Source organism: Staurois parvus, unplaced genomic scaffold (genome assembly GCF_062004578.1).
Source record: "Staurois parvus isolate SC_StPar_1 unplaced genomic scaffold, SC_StPar_1.0 ptg000652l, whole genome shotgun sequence".
In the NCBI taxonomy this organism is placed as follows: Eukaryota; Metazoa; Chordata; class Amphibia; order Anura; family Ranidae; genus Staurois; species Staurois parvus.
The window spans coordinates 3,439,156-3,458,633 of NW_028318448.1; the positions used below are offsets into that span (position 1 = coordinate 3,439,156).

Consider the following 19,478-nt stretch of genomic DNA (forward strand, 5'->3'; position numbering starts at 1 on the left):
GGGGCAAGAAGTGAAAGCAATTCTAACAAAAGAGGTAGAATCTCTACCTGATTTGTCACAGAACAGGAATAGAGAAGAAAGTTTCCAATTGGGACACCTGTTGCTGTGGCAACTCTTTTAGAGGGGATTCTTCTCAACTGTAAAAGATATCCTTTCACTTTTTGTTGGGTCTGAAGAACAGGAAGTAAAGGGAAATCTCCCTAATGAGACAAATTACATAAAAAATAAATCTGACAGCAGTTTTAATTCAGCCTTACTTTATATAAAATGACAAGGTTGTGACTTTGGTTTAACCGCCTCCTGCCTGCCATATAGTGTAATGACGGGCGCAAGGCGGTTCTCTTGTTCTGGGAGGACATATTATGACATCGTCCCATTCTAACTGCGCATGCGCGCCTCCAGGAGCACACAGCACGGCAACATTCCCTCGGACACAGCGAATCATCGATCAACGGAAAGAGCCGAAGATGTCGGCTCGGTCATGTGATCAGCTGTGTCCAATCACAGCTGATCACATGTAAATAGGGAAATGCCGGTTATCACCATTTCTCTCCTCACGAGCTGTCACGCTTTCCTCCAAAATCCTTTTGTGAGCCTGCACATTAGTTAAAAGCCCCAAGCGTTATATATTTCCTGATATTTTCAACATTTTTACGTCACACAATATGTGCGTTAAAACATTTAGTAAAAAATACACTAAAGTTAATTTTAAGGCACACAAACATTTTTAGACCTCAGATGTCTCACCTGTCTTCTGTTGAAGCTAATGGAGCACAGATCACACTCCATTCGCTTCTTGTTAGCCGCAAGGGTCGGGGAAAGTGAGAACAGAAACTAGAAGTGACATTTTAAGTCGCTTCCAGATTCATTCAGCGAATGGATGTTCACTGGTCTTGCTCCTCTCCAATCAGTGATGCCTGCCGTGTGTGTCCTGGGCCAGGATAGTGGAGCCCAGGAAGCATGACAGGGGATTGTGCCAGGGGGGAACACTCCAGGGGTCACATAAAGCAATCAGGTAGTTATAAACTGGCCAATTACTTTTATTAGAAAGCTGACAGTTGGCTTGTGTCCCAGTTGCTGCAAAATCCCCAACTATCACCACCATAATCCTTACATTAGAAAGCTGACAGTTAGCTTGTGGAGTGACCAAAAAATATCAAACTGTGATTTTGAGCTGCTATGGTGGTATTATGATGTTGAAAAATAGTAAGCAGCTTCCACCTTAATGCACACCCATATGCTTGCAGGGTGTACTCACTCTCCCAGTTGCTGCAAAATCCCCCACTGCCACCACCAGAAGCCTTCAGGCTGTGGTGGTAAAATAATTAAATCAACAATATAAATGTGCAAAATGGAAAAAATAGTGTACCACATATTACAAAAAAATTTATAAATATATGAAAACATGCACATAAATTAAAAATGACAAAACTAAAGTGATCTGATCCGACCAGGATCCAATGATGACATACTGTATACAAGGTGAATTTATTATGTATATGTGATTTATATAAATTTTTTTTAAATAAACTAAGATTTTGCCATGGTCTTCCAAACTTAACTCTGTTGTGCAAACCAACCAAAATGGTGGCTGCTTACATCATCACTAACTGACCATCAAGTTAGAAAAGTGTACCACTATATATTGACCTTATTGAAATACATGAATAAAAATGCCTGGGACTGTTTTACCTATTAATTTATGTATACTGTATGCCAATAAATGCTTGTCACAGAATTACTCCAAAAAAGTCCCATGTATAGTGTTGTTTTCACATGTTGGGTCTCAAGTGCATTCACTAACCTTAACCATTAAAGGTTCCATACACCCAAAAGTGATGTTTCAGTGATATTTGTTTTATTTTTTCTTTATTGCGGGTACTTCCATAGTGCTGTCAATTTACACCGTACTTTACATATATATTGTACATTCACATCAGTCCCCAACCCTCAAGGGGGGTACAATCTAAGGTCCCTAATGTATATTCATACATGCACATACTAGGGCCAATTTAGACAGGAACTAACTAACCTACCAGCATGTATTTGGAGTGTGGGAGGAAATTGAAGTACCCGGAGGAAACCCACACAGGTAGAATGTGCAAACTCCAAGCAGTTGGTGACGTGGTTGGGATTTGAACCGATAACCCTAGTACTGCCAGGCGGAAGTGCTAACCATTTAGCCACTGTGCTGCCCAGGTTGAAGCATTAAAGTCATCCTCTTCATTAATATGTTTTATGGAGTCCCCAGTAGCAAGAATCCCCTATATTTTACTTTTCCAGGATCTACCAAAAAATTAAATATCACTTTTGGGTGAGTGACCTTTTGCATTTCTATGCTGTTGCTCTACAGCATCTATAAATCTGACTCTGAAACTTACCATAGTCATTTAGATATACATTTATTTTATGGTTTCATCCAGCTGGGCAGACCAGGAAGGGATTTTTTTGTTGTGTTTAAGTACATAAATGACATTAAAAAACTGTAAGTTCTGACACAACACTGTGCAAATTAAGAGCTGCATTTACTCTATAATTGTATTTAAATATGTTAAAAAATACTTACAATAGCAGATTTAGAGTCTCTCTTCCTTATTGTAGGTTTCGATGCAGCTTTGCAATGCTCAAAAGAAAAGAAAGAAACACAGAACATTAATTATTTTTTTCTGAATTGCTTGCAACAATGAACTTATTTCAGGAAGAAAGACATGCTTTCAAAACTACAGAATTTAATTTGCCAAAGGTAGATGCAGAGAAGCTTAAGTGTATTTCTGCTCTCCATGGTGCAAATGCTCTGAACCCATGAAGACTGAGATTGAGCTCTGCAGTCACTTTTGCAGCAGTTGTTTTCTTATTCTGGGTCACAATCCTGTACAATGTCCTTTTGTCTCTTTTGGTCAGTTGACCATGTTGACTATGCAGGAGTGGACTGACAACTCATGGGGCCCCCGGGCAATAGGGGATCATGGGGCCCCTGTGTCCTTGCCCAAACTCAAAGAAGTCTATGAAAAAGGTACTAGGGGCATCTCGTGGGGCCCCCTACTGACCCCCGGCCCTCGGGCAGTTCCCGAGTTTCCAAATGGTCAGCCCGCCCCTGTGACTGCATTTATATTTATCAGATGATGTTCAACCGAAAACTTTATATACCGTCATAAACATTGATACTGTACTTTGTGACATGGCAAATCAATTGGCAGCTTCAGTTACAAAGGCACCAGTTACCCAGGCACCAACAATTTTCTTTGAAGATCAGTAAACTCTGACATGACTCCGTATTACTAGCAACACATGCAGTGATTGACCAAAGTGAGGCTACCTACCTGTTAGCTAGGTGTCTCATCAGACAGAGGAAGCAAAAGAATGTTACACTTCCTCTTTCAAAGCAAAACATGCTGTCACTTTCACATCTGCAAATCATATAGTGTTTCCATTTTATGTTCTAACCTTTGTATTTAGTGTACATAAATACCTGAACTCCTTCCTGTTGCCACCTCCTGGCCCTTTAAGAGCTTCTAAATGCCAGGAGGCAGAGGCAGGCATTCTGGTCATGTGACCATTGTGATTGGCTGTCACAGAGGTCACAATATTGGGAGCTTTCTGGTCCCTGCAGATAGCCATGCTGGGAAAGCGCAGGGCGCACTCTCTCAGCACAAACAAGATGTTTAAATTAGGCTGCATAAATGTGGCTCCTCGCCATTAAAGCTACCCACTGAGAGGGAAGAATTAAACTATATATTAGGTAGGTCACAAAGCATTTCATAGTTTCCTCTTCATGGAATCAAGTTTGACATAAATGTACCCAGGGCATACCAAAGCATGTGCTTACTGGAGCAAGCAAATGTCCTGATCTCCAGTGTCTCACGCAGTTTAAGCATGTACCAATGGGTCTCCAAGCCTGGTCATATGTGTTTTGTTACCTGTTGTGTTCTTCATCCCCTGGACTTACTGAATATCTGTTTGCACATGTGATTATCCAATATTGCTGGGTGCACTGATGTCATATAAGGGCTCCATGCTGTTCTAACCTTGTTATTTATAATACAATTATTATATAAGAATCCTCTTTTCTATTTCCTAAACATTGCACACTTATATTTTGGTACAAGAACATGTTGACTTATCACAAAAATGTTGAAATTGTTAATCATGCACACAGTTTATATGTTATGTTTGATGGAATGGTCCCTCCATATTATGAATTATGGCTTTTTCAAAGCTGTATTTACCATAAGGTATTTATGGGGATCAGGGGCGGACTGACAACTCATGGGGCCCCCAGGCAATAGGGGATCATGGGGCCCCTGTGTCCTTGTCCAAACTCAAAAAAGCCTATTAAAAAGGTACCAGGGGCATCTCAGGGGCCCCCATCTTTAAAAAAAGAATGACAGGTCCTAGCTGTCAAACTGGAACAGGACTTATCCTTGGCTTTTAGAACCTTTAAATCCAATCCCAAATCAGCTAATCTATAAAAACTGGAAAATACCTGATTGGACCATAACCTATTTTTTTATTAATGCTGCAGCGTGTAAGCTTAGATGGTCTAAATAACAATATCACACAATAGGCAACAAAGCAGATACTCCCCTTGCTAACAAATTTAAGTGTTTAAACCTGACTCATTCTAATATACAGTTACAAATGAGTACAAGCTTAGGCAGTAAATCCTCTGAAAATTTTAGTAGAGTTTAAAACACAATTAGCTAAATTTTATTCCAGTACTTCCCACTTTGACTTAACTAGAGCTGATAATGTTTTTGAACAAATCACCCCATATCCCTGATGCCCTGTTATCAGCAATAAACACTGATATCACCTCTGAGGGGGTAGAACATGCTATCAAAACTCTAAAAATTGGGAAAGGGCAAGGCCTCGATGGCTTCTTTGCATTATATTATATAAAAAAAAATGTTGATATGTTATCTCCATGATTGCTAGCATTGAACAATGAAATCAAAACTTCTAAAACCTTATCCTCAGAAATGTTAAACACTCATATAGTGATGATTCCTAAGCCCAATAAAGACTAGCATCTATAGTCAAATTTTACGTCAATTTGTCTTTTAAATGGAGATGTAAAAATACTAACATTTTGGCTCAGTGGTTGAATGTCCATCTGGGTGAATTAATCTATCGTGATCAAATGGGATTTATACAATGCCAACAAGTGACAATATTATGAAAATCTTCAATATTTGTTATGTTGCATATACTGTACACAGGAGATGTTACTACTCTTAGTGGACATAGAAAAAGCATTTGATACCCTTTTGTGGCAATATATGCAACTTACTCTGCAGAAATGGGGGTTCAAAGGATACTAAATTGGCTATCAGCTATTTATCCAATTCCTTCCACATCTGGGAGATATTGCTGGTCCAAGTCTCCTTTATTCCCTATCAGTCCTTGTATTAGCCTTAGAACTTTATTATACATCCTAACTAACATATTAAGGGGATGGAAAAGAAGATATACAGTAGAAAACAGAATGCCACTATTTTGCTGATTACATCATTGTTACTGTTACTTTACCCCATATATCCCGGTGTGCCTTTTGATTCATTGCAAAAATGTAAACAGTATTTAGGCTTAAAGATTATTCCATCAAAGTCAGTAACCCTTTATATATCCTTACATCCTAATTACCCGTCTCCTATCAGAATCCATACTGCCTTATTGCGTATTTGTATTGACTACCAAATCTCTTGCATTGGAGGGATTTTCTTGAGCCCCAATTTGATCAATTAAATAAATTAATAAAACTTTCCTCATAGCTGAGCTCCTCCATGCCTCTTATCAGTTTGGTTGCCCTTCTCTGCACTTTCTCCAGTTCCCTAATTTTCTTTTTGTGAATTGCTGTCCAAAATTGAACTGAATATTCCAGATGAGGTATTACTAATGATTTGTATAGGAGTAAAATTATATCTCTCTCTCTGGAGTCTATACCTCTTTCAATACAAGAAAGGATTTTAGTTGCTTTAGAAACTACGACTTGGCATTGCATGCCATTATTAAGCTTATGATCTACCAGAACTCCAAGATCCTTCTCCACCATTGATTCCCCCAGTTGCACCCCCCTTGTATGTATGATACATGCATATTCTTAGCCCCCAAGTGCATAACCTTACATTTATCAATATTAAACCTCATTTGCCACATAGTTGCCCGATTAAACAGTGCATTGAGGTTGGCTTGGAAGTTGGAGACATCCTGTAAAGATGTTATTCCACTGCAAAGCTTGGTGTAATCTGCAAAGACTGAAACAGTATAAGTAATATCCAGTTGTTGTTGCGCTATTGATAAAAAAAATAAAAATAATAGTGAGTCACTTATATTTTAAATGTGCTCCTACCAATGAAGTCAAAATGCATGAATTACCAAACATTGAAAAGGTCTTTTGATGACAAATTTCCAATTATGATGAACAGACGTGTCCACAATAATCCTCCATGTGTGTAGTGAAATAGAAACTCTCGTACCCACCACCACAAAAAACACACTGCTCCTTACCGAATAGTTAGACCACAGATTATAGGTGATCCAAAAGAGCATAATACTGAACATATCTTGTTTGTAACATCCAAGATGGAAAAGAGGTTTCACAGAATTCGATATCTCTCCTCCTCTCTTCCTCCCTTATTGTGATCCGCTGTGTACTCGGTCAAAACGGATAATACTCCAGATATAGTGATAATTAGAGATGAGCGAAGAAATGAAAAATTCGATTCGACTGATTCGGCGAATTCGTGGACAATATTCGATTCGAGTCGAATAAATTCGCTGTGAATTTAACTTAAAAAAGGGTGTTTCTAGGCTTCAGAGAGACTTAATATTAGTGCAGAACACTGTACCTTTAATTTAAATGCCCTTGGAGTCTGCTGGGGAAGAGAAATAATACTGTCTGTCAGTATGACATGCAGATGAGTGCCGTCGATCTTAGAATCACTGCACACTTCACTCCTTTGGCCAGTCACGGGGCCAAAACCAGTGTTTGGAGCCACAGTGTGGCGGTGGAGGCAGCAGCAATGGGAGGCCATACAGCAACCTATGACAAAATGGAAACCAGCAGGAGCGTGAGGAGACCTGAAAGTGGCACATGGCAGAGTGGGAGCAATGGGAGGCGGTACAGGGACCCAGGTCACACTATGGGCCCAGCAGCAGCGTGACCAGGCGGTACGGGGGCCCATGGCCGATATGGGGCTTGGTGGCACCTATGGAAGGCCTGTAATCTGCCAGCAACCTATGACAAAATGGACAACCGCAGGAGTGTGAGGAGATTTCAAAGTGGCACATGGCAGAGTGGAAGCAATGGGAGGCCGTACAGGGACCCAGGTCACACTGTGGGACCAGCATCAGCGTGAACAGGCGGTACGGGGGCCCATGGCCGATTTGACCTCATTCATCCCATAGTCCTGCCGACTCACGAATAGCGTGGCCTCCTCAAAGGGCCTGAGCAAGCGCAGGTGTCACACATGAGCTGACAATGGCTGACATCTAAGTTACACAGGGAGTACCTTTATCCGCTTTTAACATCAGGAAATCTGTGATGGCCTTTAGCTGTTCGTAAAGGCGGTCTAACATATGTAGGGTTGAATTACACCTTGTTGCAACGTCACAGCATGAGGAGTCGGTACGGGGGCCCATGGCAGATTACATGTCTGGCAGCAGCTATGTGAGGCCCGTAATCTGCCTGCACCCTATGTCAAAAAATTTAACACACCAGCAGTGTGAAGAGACCTGAAAGTGGCACATGGCAGCAGAGTGTGGCGATGGAGACAGCAGCAATGGGAGGCCGTACAGGGACCCATGAGAGACTCTGGACTTGGCAGCAGCATGAGGAGGCGGTATATAGGGGCCCATGGCAGATTAGGGGCCTGGCAGCAGCTATGTGAGGCCCGTAATCTGCCTGCACCCTATGTCAAAAAATTAAACACACCAGCAGTGTGAAGAGACCTGAAAGTGGCACATGGCAGCAGAGTGTGGCGATGGAGACAGCAGCAATGGGAGGCCGTACAGGGACCCATGAGAGACTCTAGACTTGGCAGCAGCATGAGGAGGCGGTATATAGGGGCCCATGGCAGATTAGGGGCCTGGCAGCAGCTATGTGAGGCCCGTAATCTGCCTGCACCCTATGTCAAAAAATTTAACACACCAGCAGTGTGAAGAGACCTGAAAGTGGCACATGGCAGCAGAGTGTGGCGATGGAGACAGCAGCAATGGGAGGCCGTACAGGGACCCATGAGAGACTCTAGACTTGGCAGCAGCATGAGGAGGCGGTATATAGGGGCCCATGGCAGATTAGGGGCCTGGCAGCAGCTATGTGAGGCCCGTAATCTGCCTGCACCCTATGTCAAAAAATTTAACACACCAGCAGTGTGAAGAGACCTGAAAGTGGCACATGGCAGCAGAGTGTGGCGATGGAGACAGCAGCAATGGGAGGCCGTACAGGGACCCATGACAGACTCTAGACTTGGCAGCAGCATGAGGAGGCGGTATATAGGGGCCCATGGCAGATTAGGGGCCTGGCAGCAGCTATGTGAGGCCCGTAATCTGCCTGCACCCTATGTCAAAAAATTAAACACACCAGCAGTGTGAAGAGACCTGAAAGTGGCACATGGCAGCAGAGTGTGGCGATGGAGACAGCAGCAATGGGAGGCCGTACAGGGACCCATGACAGACTCTGGACTTGGCAGCAGCATGAGGAGGCGGTATATAGGGGCCCATGGCAGATTAGGGGCCTGGCAGCAGCTATGTGAGGCCCGTAATCTGCCTGCACCCTATGTCAAAAAATTTAACACACCAGCAGTGTGAAGAGACCTGAAAGTGGCACATGGCAGCAGAGTGTGGCGATGGAGACAGCAGCAATGGGAGGCCGTACAGGGACCCATGAGAGACTCTAGACTTGGCAGCAGCATGAGGAGGCGGTATATAGGGGCCCATGGCAGATTAGGGGCCTGGCAGCAGCTATGTGAGGCCCGTAATCTGCCTGCACCCTATGTCAAAAAATTTAACACACCAGCAGTGTGAAGAGACCTGAAAGTGGCACATGGCAGCAGAGTGTGGCGATGGAGACAGCAGCAATGGGAGGCCGTACAGGGACCCATGACAGACTCTAGACTTGGCAGCAGCATGAGGAGGCGGTATATAGGGGCCCATGGCAGATTAGGGGCCTGGCAGCAGCTATGTGAGGCCCGTAATCTGCCTGCACCCTATGTCAAAAAATTAAACACACCAGCAGTGTGAAGAGACCTGAAAGTGGCACATGGCAGCAGAGTGTGGCGATGGAGACAGCAGCAATGGGAGGCCTTACAGGGACCCATGACAGACTCTGGACTTGGCAGCAGCATGAGGAGGCGGTATATAGGGGCCCATGGCAGATTAGGGGCCTGGCAGCAGCTATGTGAGGCCCGTAATCTGCCTGCACCCTATGTCTAAAAATTTAACACACCAGCAGTGTGAAGAGACCTGAAAGTGGCACATGGCAGCAGAGTGTGGCGATGGAGACAGCAGCAATGGGAGGCCGTACAGGGACCCATGACAGACTCTAGACTTGGCAGCAGCATGAGGAGGCGGTATATAGGGGCCCATGGCAGATTAGGGGCCTGGCAGCAGCTATGTGAGGCCCGTAATCTGCCTGCACCCTATGTCAAAAAATTAAACACACCAGCAGTGTGAAGAGACCTGAAAGTGGCACATGGCAGCAGAGTGTGGCGATGGAGACAGCAGCAATGGGAGGCCGTACAGGGACCCATGAGAGACTCTGGACTTGGCAGCAGCATGAGGAGGCGGTATATAGGGGCCCATGGCAGATTAGGGGCCTGGCAGCAGCTATGTGAGGCCCGTAATCTGCCTGCACCCTATGTCAAAAAATTAAACACACCAGCAGTGTGAAGAGACCTGAAAGTGGCACATGGCAGCAGAGTGTGGCGATGGAGACAGCAGCAATGGGAGGCCGTACAGGGACCCATGAGAGACTCTAGACTTGGCAGCAGCATGAGGAGGCGGTATATAGGGGCCCATGGCAGATTAGGGGCCTGGCAGCAGCTATGTGAGGCCCGTAATCTGCCTGCACCCTATGTCAAAAAATTAAACACACCAGCAGTGTGAAGAGACCTGAAAGTGGCACATGGCAGCAGAGTGTGGCGATGGAGACAGCAGCAATGGGAGGCCGTACAGGGACCCATGAGAGACTCTAGACTTGGCAGCAGCATGAGGAGGCGGTATATAGGGGCCCATGGCAGATTAGGGGCCTGGCAGCAGCTATGTGAGGCCCGTAATCTGCCTGCACCCTATGTCAAAAAATTAAACACACCAGCAGTGTGAAGAGACCTGAAAGTGGCACATGGCAGCAGAGTGTGGCGATGGAGACAGCAGCAATGGGAGGCCGTACAGGGACCCATGACAGACTCTAGACTTGGCAGCAGCATGAGGAGGCGGTATATAGGGGCCCATGGCAGATTAGGGGCCTGGCAGCAGCTATGTGAGGCCCGTAATCTGCCTGCACCCTATGTCAAAAAATTTAACACACCAGCAGTGTGAAGAGACCTGAAAGTGGCACATGGCAGCAGAGTGTGGCGATGGAGACAGCAGCAATGGGAGGCCGTACAGGGACCCATGAGAGACTCTAGACTTGGCAGCAGCATGAGGAGGCGGTATATAGGGGCCCATGGCAGATTAGGGGCCTGGCAGCAGCTATGTGAGGCCCGTAATCTGCCTGCACCCTATGTCAAAAAATTAAACACACCAGCAGTGTGAAGAGACCTGAAAGTGGCACATGGCAGCAGAGTGTGGCAATGGAGACAGCAGCAATGGGAGGCCGTACAGGGACCCATGACAGACTCTGGACTTGGCAGCAGCATGAGGAGGCGGTATATAGGGGCCCATGGCAGATTAGGGGCCTGGCAGCAGCTATGTGAGGCCCGTAATCTGCCTGCACCCTATGTCAAAAAATTAAACACACCAGCAGTGTGAAGAGACCTGAAAGTGGCACATGGCAGCAGAGTGTGGCGATGGAGACAGCAGCAATGGGAGGCCGTACAGGGACCCATGACAGACTCTGGACTTGGCAGCAGCATGAGGAGGCGGTATATAGGGGCCCATGGCAGATTAGGGGCCTGGCAGCAGCTATGTGAGGCCCGTAATCTGCCTGCACCCTATGTCAAAAAATTTAACACACCAGCAGTGTGAAGAGACCTGAAAGTGGCACATGGCAGCAGAGTGTGGCGATGGAGACAGCAGCAATGGGAGGCCGTACAGGGACCCATGACAGACTCTAGACTTGGCAGCAGCATGAGGAGGCGGTATATAGGGGCCCATGGCAGATTAGGGGCCTGGCAGCAGCTATGTGAGGCCCGTAATCTGCCTGCACCCTATGTCAAAAAATTTAACACACCAGCAGTGTGAAGAGACCTGAAAGTGGCACATGGCAGCAGAGTGTGGCGATGGAGACAGCAGCAATGGGAGGCCGTACAGGGACCCATGAGAGACTCTAGACTTGGCAGCAGCATGAGGAGGCGGTATATAGGGGCCCATGGCAGATTAGGGGCCTGGCAGCAGCTATGTGAGGCCCGTAATCTGCCTGCACCCTATGTCAAAAAATTTAACACACCAGCAGTGTGAAGAGACCTGAAAGTGGCACATGGCAGCAGAGTGTGGCGATGGAGACAGCAGCAATGGGAGGCCGTACAGGGACCCATGACAGACTCTAGACTTGGCAGCAGCATGAGGAGGCGGTATATAGGGGCCCATGGCAGATTAGGGGCCTGGCAGCAGCTATGTGAGGCCCGTAATCTGCCTGCACCCTATGTCAAAAAATTAAACACACCAGCAGTGTGAAGAGACCTGAAAGTGGCACATGGCAGCAGAGTGTGGCGATGGAGACAGCAGCAATGGGAGGCCGTACAGGGACCCATGACAGACTCTGGACTTGGCAGCAGCATGAGGAGGCGGTATATAGGGGCCCATGGCAGATTAGGGGCCTGGCAGCAGCTATGTGAGGCCCGTAATCTGCCTGCACCCTATGTCAAAAAATTTAACACACCAGCAGTGTGAAGAGACCTGAAAGTGGCACATGGCAGCAGAGTGTGGCGATGGAGACAGCAGCAATGGGAGGCCGTACAGGGACCCATGACAGACTCTAGACTTGGCAGCAGCATGAGGAGGCGGTATATAGGGGCCCATGGCAGATTAGGGGCCTGGCAGCAGCTATGTGAGGCCCGTAATCTGCCTGCACCCTATGTCAAAAAATTTAACACACCAGCAGTGTGAAGAGACCTGAAAGTGGCACATGGCAGCAGAGTGTGGCGATGGAGACAGCAGCAATGGGAGGCCGTACAGGGACCCATGAGAGACTCTAGACTTGGCAGCAGCATGAGGAGGCGGTATATAGGGGCCCATGGCAGATTAGGGGCCTGGCAGCAGCTATGTGAGGCCCGTAATCTGCCTGCACCCTATGTCAAAAAATTTAACACACCAGCAGTGTGAAGAGACCTGAAAGTGGCACATGGCAGCAGAGTGTGGCGATGGAGACAGCAGCAATGGGAGGCCGTACAGGGACCCATGACAGACTCTAGACTTGGCAGCAGCATGAGGAGGCGGTATATAGGGGCCCATGGCAGATTAGGGGCCTGGCAGCAGCTATGTGAGGCCCGTAATCTGCCTGCACCCTATGTCAAAAAATTAAACACACCAGCAGTGTGAAGAGACCTGAAAGTGGCACATGGCAGCAGAGTGTGGCGATGGAGACAGCAGCAATGGGAGGCCGTACAGGGACCCATGACAGACTCTGGACTTGGCAGCAGCATGAGGAGGCGGTATATAGGGGCCCATGGCAGATTAGGGGCCTGGCAGCAGCTATGTGAGGCCCGTAATCTGCCTGCACCCTATGTCAAAAAATTTAACACACCAGCAGTGTGAAGAGACCTGAAAGTGGCACATGGCAGCAGAGTGTGGCGATGGAGACAGCAGCAATGGGAGGCCGTACAGGGACCCATGACAGACTCTAGACTTGGCAGCAGCATGAGGAGGCGGTATATAGGGGCCCATGGCAGATTAGGGGCCTGGCAGCAGCTATGTGAGGCCCGTAATCTGCCTGCACCCTATGTCAAAAAATTAAACACACCAGCAGTGTGAAGAGACCTGAAAGTGGCACATGGCAGCAGAGTGTGGCGATGGAGACAGCAGCAATGGGAGGCCATACAGGGACCCATGACAGACTCTGGACTTGGCAGCAGCATGAGGAGGCGGTATATAGGGGCCCATGGCAGATTAGGGGCCTGGCAGCAGCTATGTGAGGCCCGTAATCTGCCTGCACCCTATGTCAAAAAATTTAACACACCAGCAGTGTGAAGAGACCTGAAAGTGGCACATGGCAGCAGAGTGTGGCGATGGAGACAGCAGCAATGGGAGGCCGTACAGGGACCCATGAGAGACTCTAGACTTGGCAGCAGCATGAGGAGGCGGTATATAGGGGCCCATGGCAGATTAGGGGCCTGGCAGCAGCTATGTGAGGCCCGTAATCTGCCTGCACCCTATGTCAAAAAATTTAACACACCAGCAGTGTGAAGAGACCTGAAAGTGGCACATGGCAGCAGAGTGTGGCGATGGAGACAGCAGCAATGGGAGGCCGTACAGGGACCCATGACAGACTCTAGACTTGGCAGCAGCATGAGGAGGCGGTATATAGGGGCCCATGGCAGATTAGGGGCCTGGCAGCAGCTATGTGAGGCCCGTAATCTGCCTGCACCCTATGTCAAAAAATTAAACACACCAGCAGTGTGAAGAGACCTGAAAGTGGCACATGGCAGCAGAGTGTGGCGATGGAGACAGCAGCAATGGGAGGCCTTACAGGGACCCATGACAGACTCTGGACTTGGCAGCAGCATGAGGAGGCGGTATATAGGGGCCCATGGCAGATTAGGGGCCTGGCAGCAGCTATGTGAGGCCCGTAATCTGCCTGCACCCTATGTCTAAAAATTTAACACACCAGCAGTGTGAAGAGACCTGAAAGTGGCACATGGCAGCAGAGTGTGGCGATGGAGACAGCAGCAATGGGAGGCCGTACAGGGACCCATGACAGACTCTAGACTTGGCAGCAGCATGAGGAGGCGGTATATAGGGGCCCATGGCAGATTAGGGGCCTGGCAGCAGCTATGTGAGGCCCGTAATCTGCCTGCACCCTATGTCAAAAAATTAAACACACCAGCAGTGTGAAGAGACCTGAAAGTGGCACATGGCAGCAGAGTGTGGCGATGGAGACAGCAGCAATGGGAGGCCGTACAGGGACCCATGAGAGACTCTGGACTTGGCAGCAGCATGAGGAGGCGGTATATAGGGGCCCATGGCAGATTAGGGGCCTGGCAGCAGCTATGTGAGGCCCGTAATCTGCCTGCACCCTATGTCAAAAAATTAAACACACAAGCAGTGTGAAGAGACCTGAAAGTGGCACATGGCAGCAGAGTGTGGCGATGGAGACAGCAGCAATGGGAGGCCGTACAGGGACCCATGAGAGACTCTAGACTTGGCAGCAGCATGAGGAGGCGGTATATAGGGGCCCATGGCAGATTAGGGGCCTGGCAGCAGCTATGTGAGGCCCGTAATCTGCCTGCACCCTATGTCAAAAAATTTAACACACCAGCAGTGTGAAGAGACCTGAAAGTGGCACATGGCAGCAGAGTGTGGCGATGGAGACAGCAGCAATGGGAGGCCGTACAGGGACCCATGAGAGACTCTAGACTTGGCAGCAGCATGAGGAGGCGGTATATAGGGGCCCATGGCAGATTAGGGGCCTGGCAGCAGCTATGTGAGGCCCGTAATCTGCCTGCACCCTATGTCAAAAAATTTAACACACCAGCAGTGTGAAGAGACCTGAAAGTGGCACATGGCAGCAGAGTGTGGCGATGGAGACAGCAGCAATGGGAGGCCGTACAGGGACCCATGACAGACTCTAGACTTGGCAGCAGCATGAGGAGGCGGTATATAGGGGCCCATGGCAGATTAGGGGCCTGGCAGCAGCTATGTGAGGCCCGTAATCTGCCTGCACCCTATGTCAAAAAATTAAACACACCAGCAGTGTGAAGAGACCTGAAAGTGGCACATGGCAGCAGAGTGTGGCGATGGAGACAGCAGCAATGGGAGGCCGTACAGGGACCCATGACAGACTCTGGACTTGGCAGCAGCATGAGGAGGCGGTATATAGGGGCCCATGGCAGATTAGGGGCCTGGCAGCAGCTATGTGAGGCCCGTAATCTGCCTGCACCCTATGTCAAAAAATTTAACACACCAGCAGTGTGAAGAGACCTGAAAGTGGCACATGGCAGCAGAGTGTGGCGATGGAGACAGCAGCAATGGGAGGCCGTACAGGGACCCATGACAGACTCTAGACTTGGCAGCAGCATGAGGAGGCGGTATATAGGGGCCCATGGCAGATTAGGGGCCTGGCAGCAGCTATGTGAGGCCCGTAATCTGCCTGCACCCTATGTCAAAAAATTAAACACACCAGCAGTGTGAAGAGACCTGAAAGTGGCACATGGCAGCAGAGTGTGGCGATGGAGACAGCAGCAATGGGAGGCCGTACAGGGACCCATGACAGACTCTGGACTTGGCAGCAGCATGAGGAGGCGGTATATAGGGGCCCATGGCAGATTAGGGGCCTGGCAGCAGCTATGTGAGGCCCGTAATCTGCCTGCACCCTATGTCAAAAAATTTAACACACCAGCAGTGTGAAGAGACCTGAAAGTGGCACATGGCAGCAGAGTGTGGCGATGGAGACAGCAGCAATGGGAGGCCGTACAGGGACCCATGACAGACTCTAGACTTGGCAGCAGCATGAGGAGGCGGTATATAGGGGCCCATGGCAGATTAGGGGCCTGGCAGCAGCTATGTGAGGCCCGTTATCTTGCAGCACCCTATGTCAAAAAATTAAACACACCAGCAGTGTGAAGAGACCTGAAAGTGGCACATGGCAGCAGAGTGTGGCGATGGAGACAGCAGCAATGGGAGGCCATACAGGGACCCATGACAGACTCTGGACTTGGCAGCAGCATGAGGAGGCGGTATATAGGGGCCCATGGCAGATTAGGGGCCTGGCAGCAGCTATAGGAGGCCCGTAATCTGCCAGCACCCTATGTCAAAAAATTAAACACACCAGCAGTGTGAGGAGACCTGAAAGTGGCACATGTTTGAGGCATGATTCATGGCGGATTTAGTCAGTTGTGTCAGGAACTGGTGGTTTGAAATCCAGACTAATCCACGCCTGATTCATTTTCACAAACGTGAGTCTCTCCACACTTTGGGTGGACAGTCGTGTCCTCCGCGGAGTTACAATACCTCCTGCCGCACTAAACACGCGCTCCGATGCCACGCTACTGGCCGGGCATGACAGCCTTTCAAGGGCAAATTCAGCTAGTTGGGGCCAAAGGTCAAGTTTCGTTGCCCAGTAGTCAAGGGGATTGTCTACCTCGGTTGGCAGGGTGCTGTCCAAGTAGGCCCAAGCCTGTTGTTTGAGCTCCTGCTCCAGGTCCACCTGATGCTGCTGCTGCTGCTGCGGCTGGTTAGTAGTTTCCTCACTGCGCTGGTGAAGAAAGCTACTCATCATCGACTGCAGACTGAGGCAGCCACTGCTGGTGGAGCTGCCACTGCTCCTACCACCCCACCCCTCCCCTGCTGCCATGCCAGCGGAACGCGAGCGCACAGGGCCCACAGTGTCTGAGGATGGACGTTGGCGCACAAAGGCAGAGACCAACTGACTACATAGGTGGTTTTTATAGTACGTAATTTTGGCCTCCCTCTCAGCAGGTGTGAAAAAGGCCACCATTTTGGACCGGTAGCGAGGGTCCAACAAGGTGGACAGCCAAAAGTCATCCCTCTGTCTGATGGTTATTATTCGGCTGTCGCTACGCAAGCAACCGAGCATGCTATGGGCCATTTGTGCCAAGGAATGCGAGGGACTCCCTGCCTCCATCTCCACAGCATACTGCCACGGTGCGTCTGGGTCCTCTGTCTCCTCCTCCTCCTCCTCTACCAGATGCTCCTGCTCCTCCACTCCTGTCCGCTGAGTGGAAAAACCACCCATTTCACTCAATAATTCCTGAGCACAAATGTCCTCCTCTACCTCCTCCTCTTCTTCCTGTCCTGCCCCCACAGGGGTCATGTGGCGTTGAGATCTGTGCGCCACGTCTACCGCACCCTGACCAGCCATTGTTAACAGCATTTGTTCCAGGACGTGCAACAGAGGAATGACGTCGTTCATCCCATAGTCCTGCCGACTCACGAATAGCGTGGCCTCCTCAAAGGGCCTGAGCAAGCGGCAGGTGTCACGCATGAGCTGCCAATGGCTGACATCTAAGTTACACAGGGGAGTACCTTTATCCGCTTGTAACATCAGGAAATCGGTGATGGCCTTTCGCTGCTCGTAAAGGCGGTCTAACATGTGTAGGGTTGAATTCCACCTTGTTGCAACGTCGCAGATCAGGCGATGCTGTGGAATTCCGTTCTGCCGCTGCAGCTCAATGAGGGTGTTCTTTGCGGTGTAGGAATGGCTGAAATGCATGCACAGTTTACGTGACATTTTAAGGATGTCTTGCAGTGGGATGGTGGATTTTAGGAACCGCTTGACAACCAGATTGAACACGTGAGCCATGCATGGCGCATGGCACAACCTTCCTTGACGCAGAGCAGACACCATGTTCTTTCCGTTGTCAGTCAACATGGTTCCGATTTTTAGTTTGCGCGGAGACAGCCATCTGTCGATTTCTCTGTTCATTACACTCAGCAGTTCCTCCCCTGTGTGACTACGTTCGCCAAGGCATACCAGGTGCAGCACAGCGTGACACCGTTGCGCCCTGCACATGTGATATGCCGGTCGGGTAATGGGACTTGGCACGGGGGTGGCGGCTGAGGACACGGCGGAAAAAGAGGTGGTAGAGGCGGACATGCTTGCTGGACCAAGGACGTGCAAACGTGGAGGCAAAAGCGTCGTGACCTGTCCAAGTTGCTGGTGCGGCTGTGCCGGCACCACGTTCACCCAGTGGGCCGTAAATGACATGTACTGTCCCTGACCGTAGTTACAGCTCCACACGTCGGCGCTGCCGTGCACTTTGGCAGAGACCGACATGCTCAAAGACTGGCCCACCATCTCTTCTACATGTGAATGCAGGGCTGGCACTGCCTTTTGGGCAAAGAAATGACGGCTTGGCACTCTCCACCGCGGCGCGGCACAAGCCATCATTTCTCGGAAAGGTGCTGAGTCCACCAGTTGGAAAGGGAGGGACTGCAGCACCAGCAACTTGGACAGGAGGACGTTCAGCTTTTGCACCGTCGGGTGCGTGCTCGCAAACTGTTGTCTCTTGGATACGGATTCCAAGAAAGACTGTTGACGGAATCCGAGAAGAGGAGTAGCAGGAGAAGGAGCATCTGAACGAGCGGAAGATGCCAATGAGCGACAACTCCCCTCAGCAGAGGTGTTGGAGCCTTGACTGGCTGATAGAGGGCGATTGATGACGTCGGGTGACGGAGCAAGTAACGGAGCGGGTGATGGAGCGGGGGCTGGGGCAGGCAGAACCGCCGTATGTTTATCACGGTTTTCCCAGGCCACCGAATGGTGACGCTGCATATGCTGACGCAACGCTGTAGTCCCAACATGGGCCCCCTGGCCACGCTTGCATTTCTGGCCACATAGTCGACATACGGCTACGTTTACTTCCTCGGGCGGCTTGAGGAAAAATTGCCACACCACCGAGTAGGAAACTTTGCCCCCGCTACTCTTCACTGGCTGACTGCTACTTCCTCCGTGCGCAACGGCACCACTACTGGCCGTGGTGGTAGGCTGCAGTGGAGCTGGTGCTCTACTCCGTGGACGTTTGGCTCCACTGACACTGATGCGACCCTGCTGCTGTCTCCTGGGCAACCCACCGACTGTTTTGCTCGCTGCCAAGCTGCCACCCTCTTCTCCTGATGATGCGGAAGAAATTGCCTGATGACGACGAGGCTGCCAAGTGCGATCAACCTCCTCATCATCAAGTAGGGTCTCCGCCTCACTACTAGCCCCCTCGGCTGCGTCTGGGTCAGGAGACAGACCTGTCTCTAGACCGGCTACCGAGCCACTCTCCTCGCCAGTACTTGTTCGCTTGGCTGCTGAAAAGGCCGATGTCTCCCCCCGTTCCTGACCGCCCTCTGTTAGCTCTTCCTCACTGTACAGTGGGGCTGAGCCCACAGCATGCGATACTTCGCTTGGTGAGGGAACAGCAAAGGACAGGGGCAGGTAGAGGACACGTGATTTCAGTGGGCTTGGTCCCGGGCCATGCCAACTAACGGTTGTGTCTGACGTACCCACCGACCGTTGGCTGTAGGTGTCAGAGGTGACCTGGGAAGAGGAAGACGACCGAGCCAACCAATCAATGACGGCAGGGTTGTCGGTGGAGACACGACCGCTGGATGACACCGGGAGCACTGGCCTCTGGCTGCGAATACTGCTGCCTCGACCC

General features: G+C 49.5%; 1 protein-coding gene across 3 annotated transcripts in view; it reads right to left on the reverse strand.

The window, feature by feature from the left end:
* The window catches only part of MLIP (muscular LMNA interacting protein), a 335,874-nt gene that overhangs the window by 100,599 nt on the left and 215,797 nt on the right, over window positions 1-19,478 (reverse strand). For all 3 annotated transcript variants that reach the window (XM_089694147.1, XM_089694146.1, XM_089694145.1), the window contains one exon: window positions 2,567-2,623. In XM_089694147.1, the coding sequence (XP_089550273.1) occupies window positions 2,567-2,623 (57 nt within the window). The remainder of the gene's footprint in view (window positions 1-2,566; window positions 2,624-19,478) is intronic.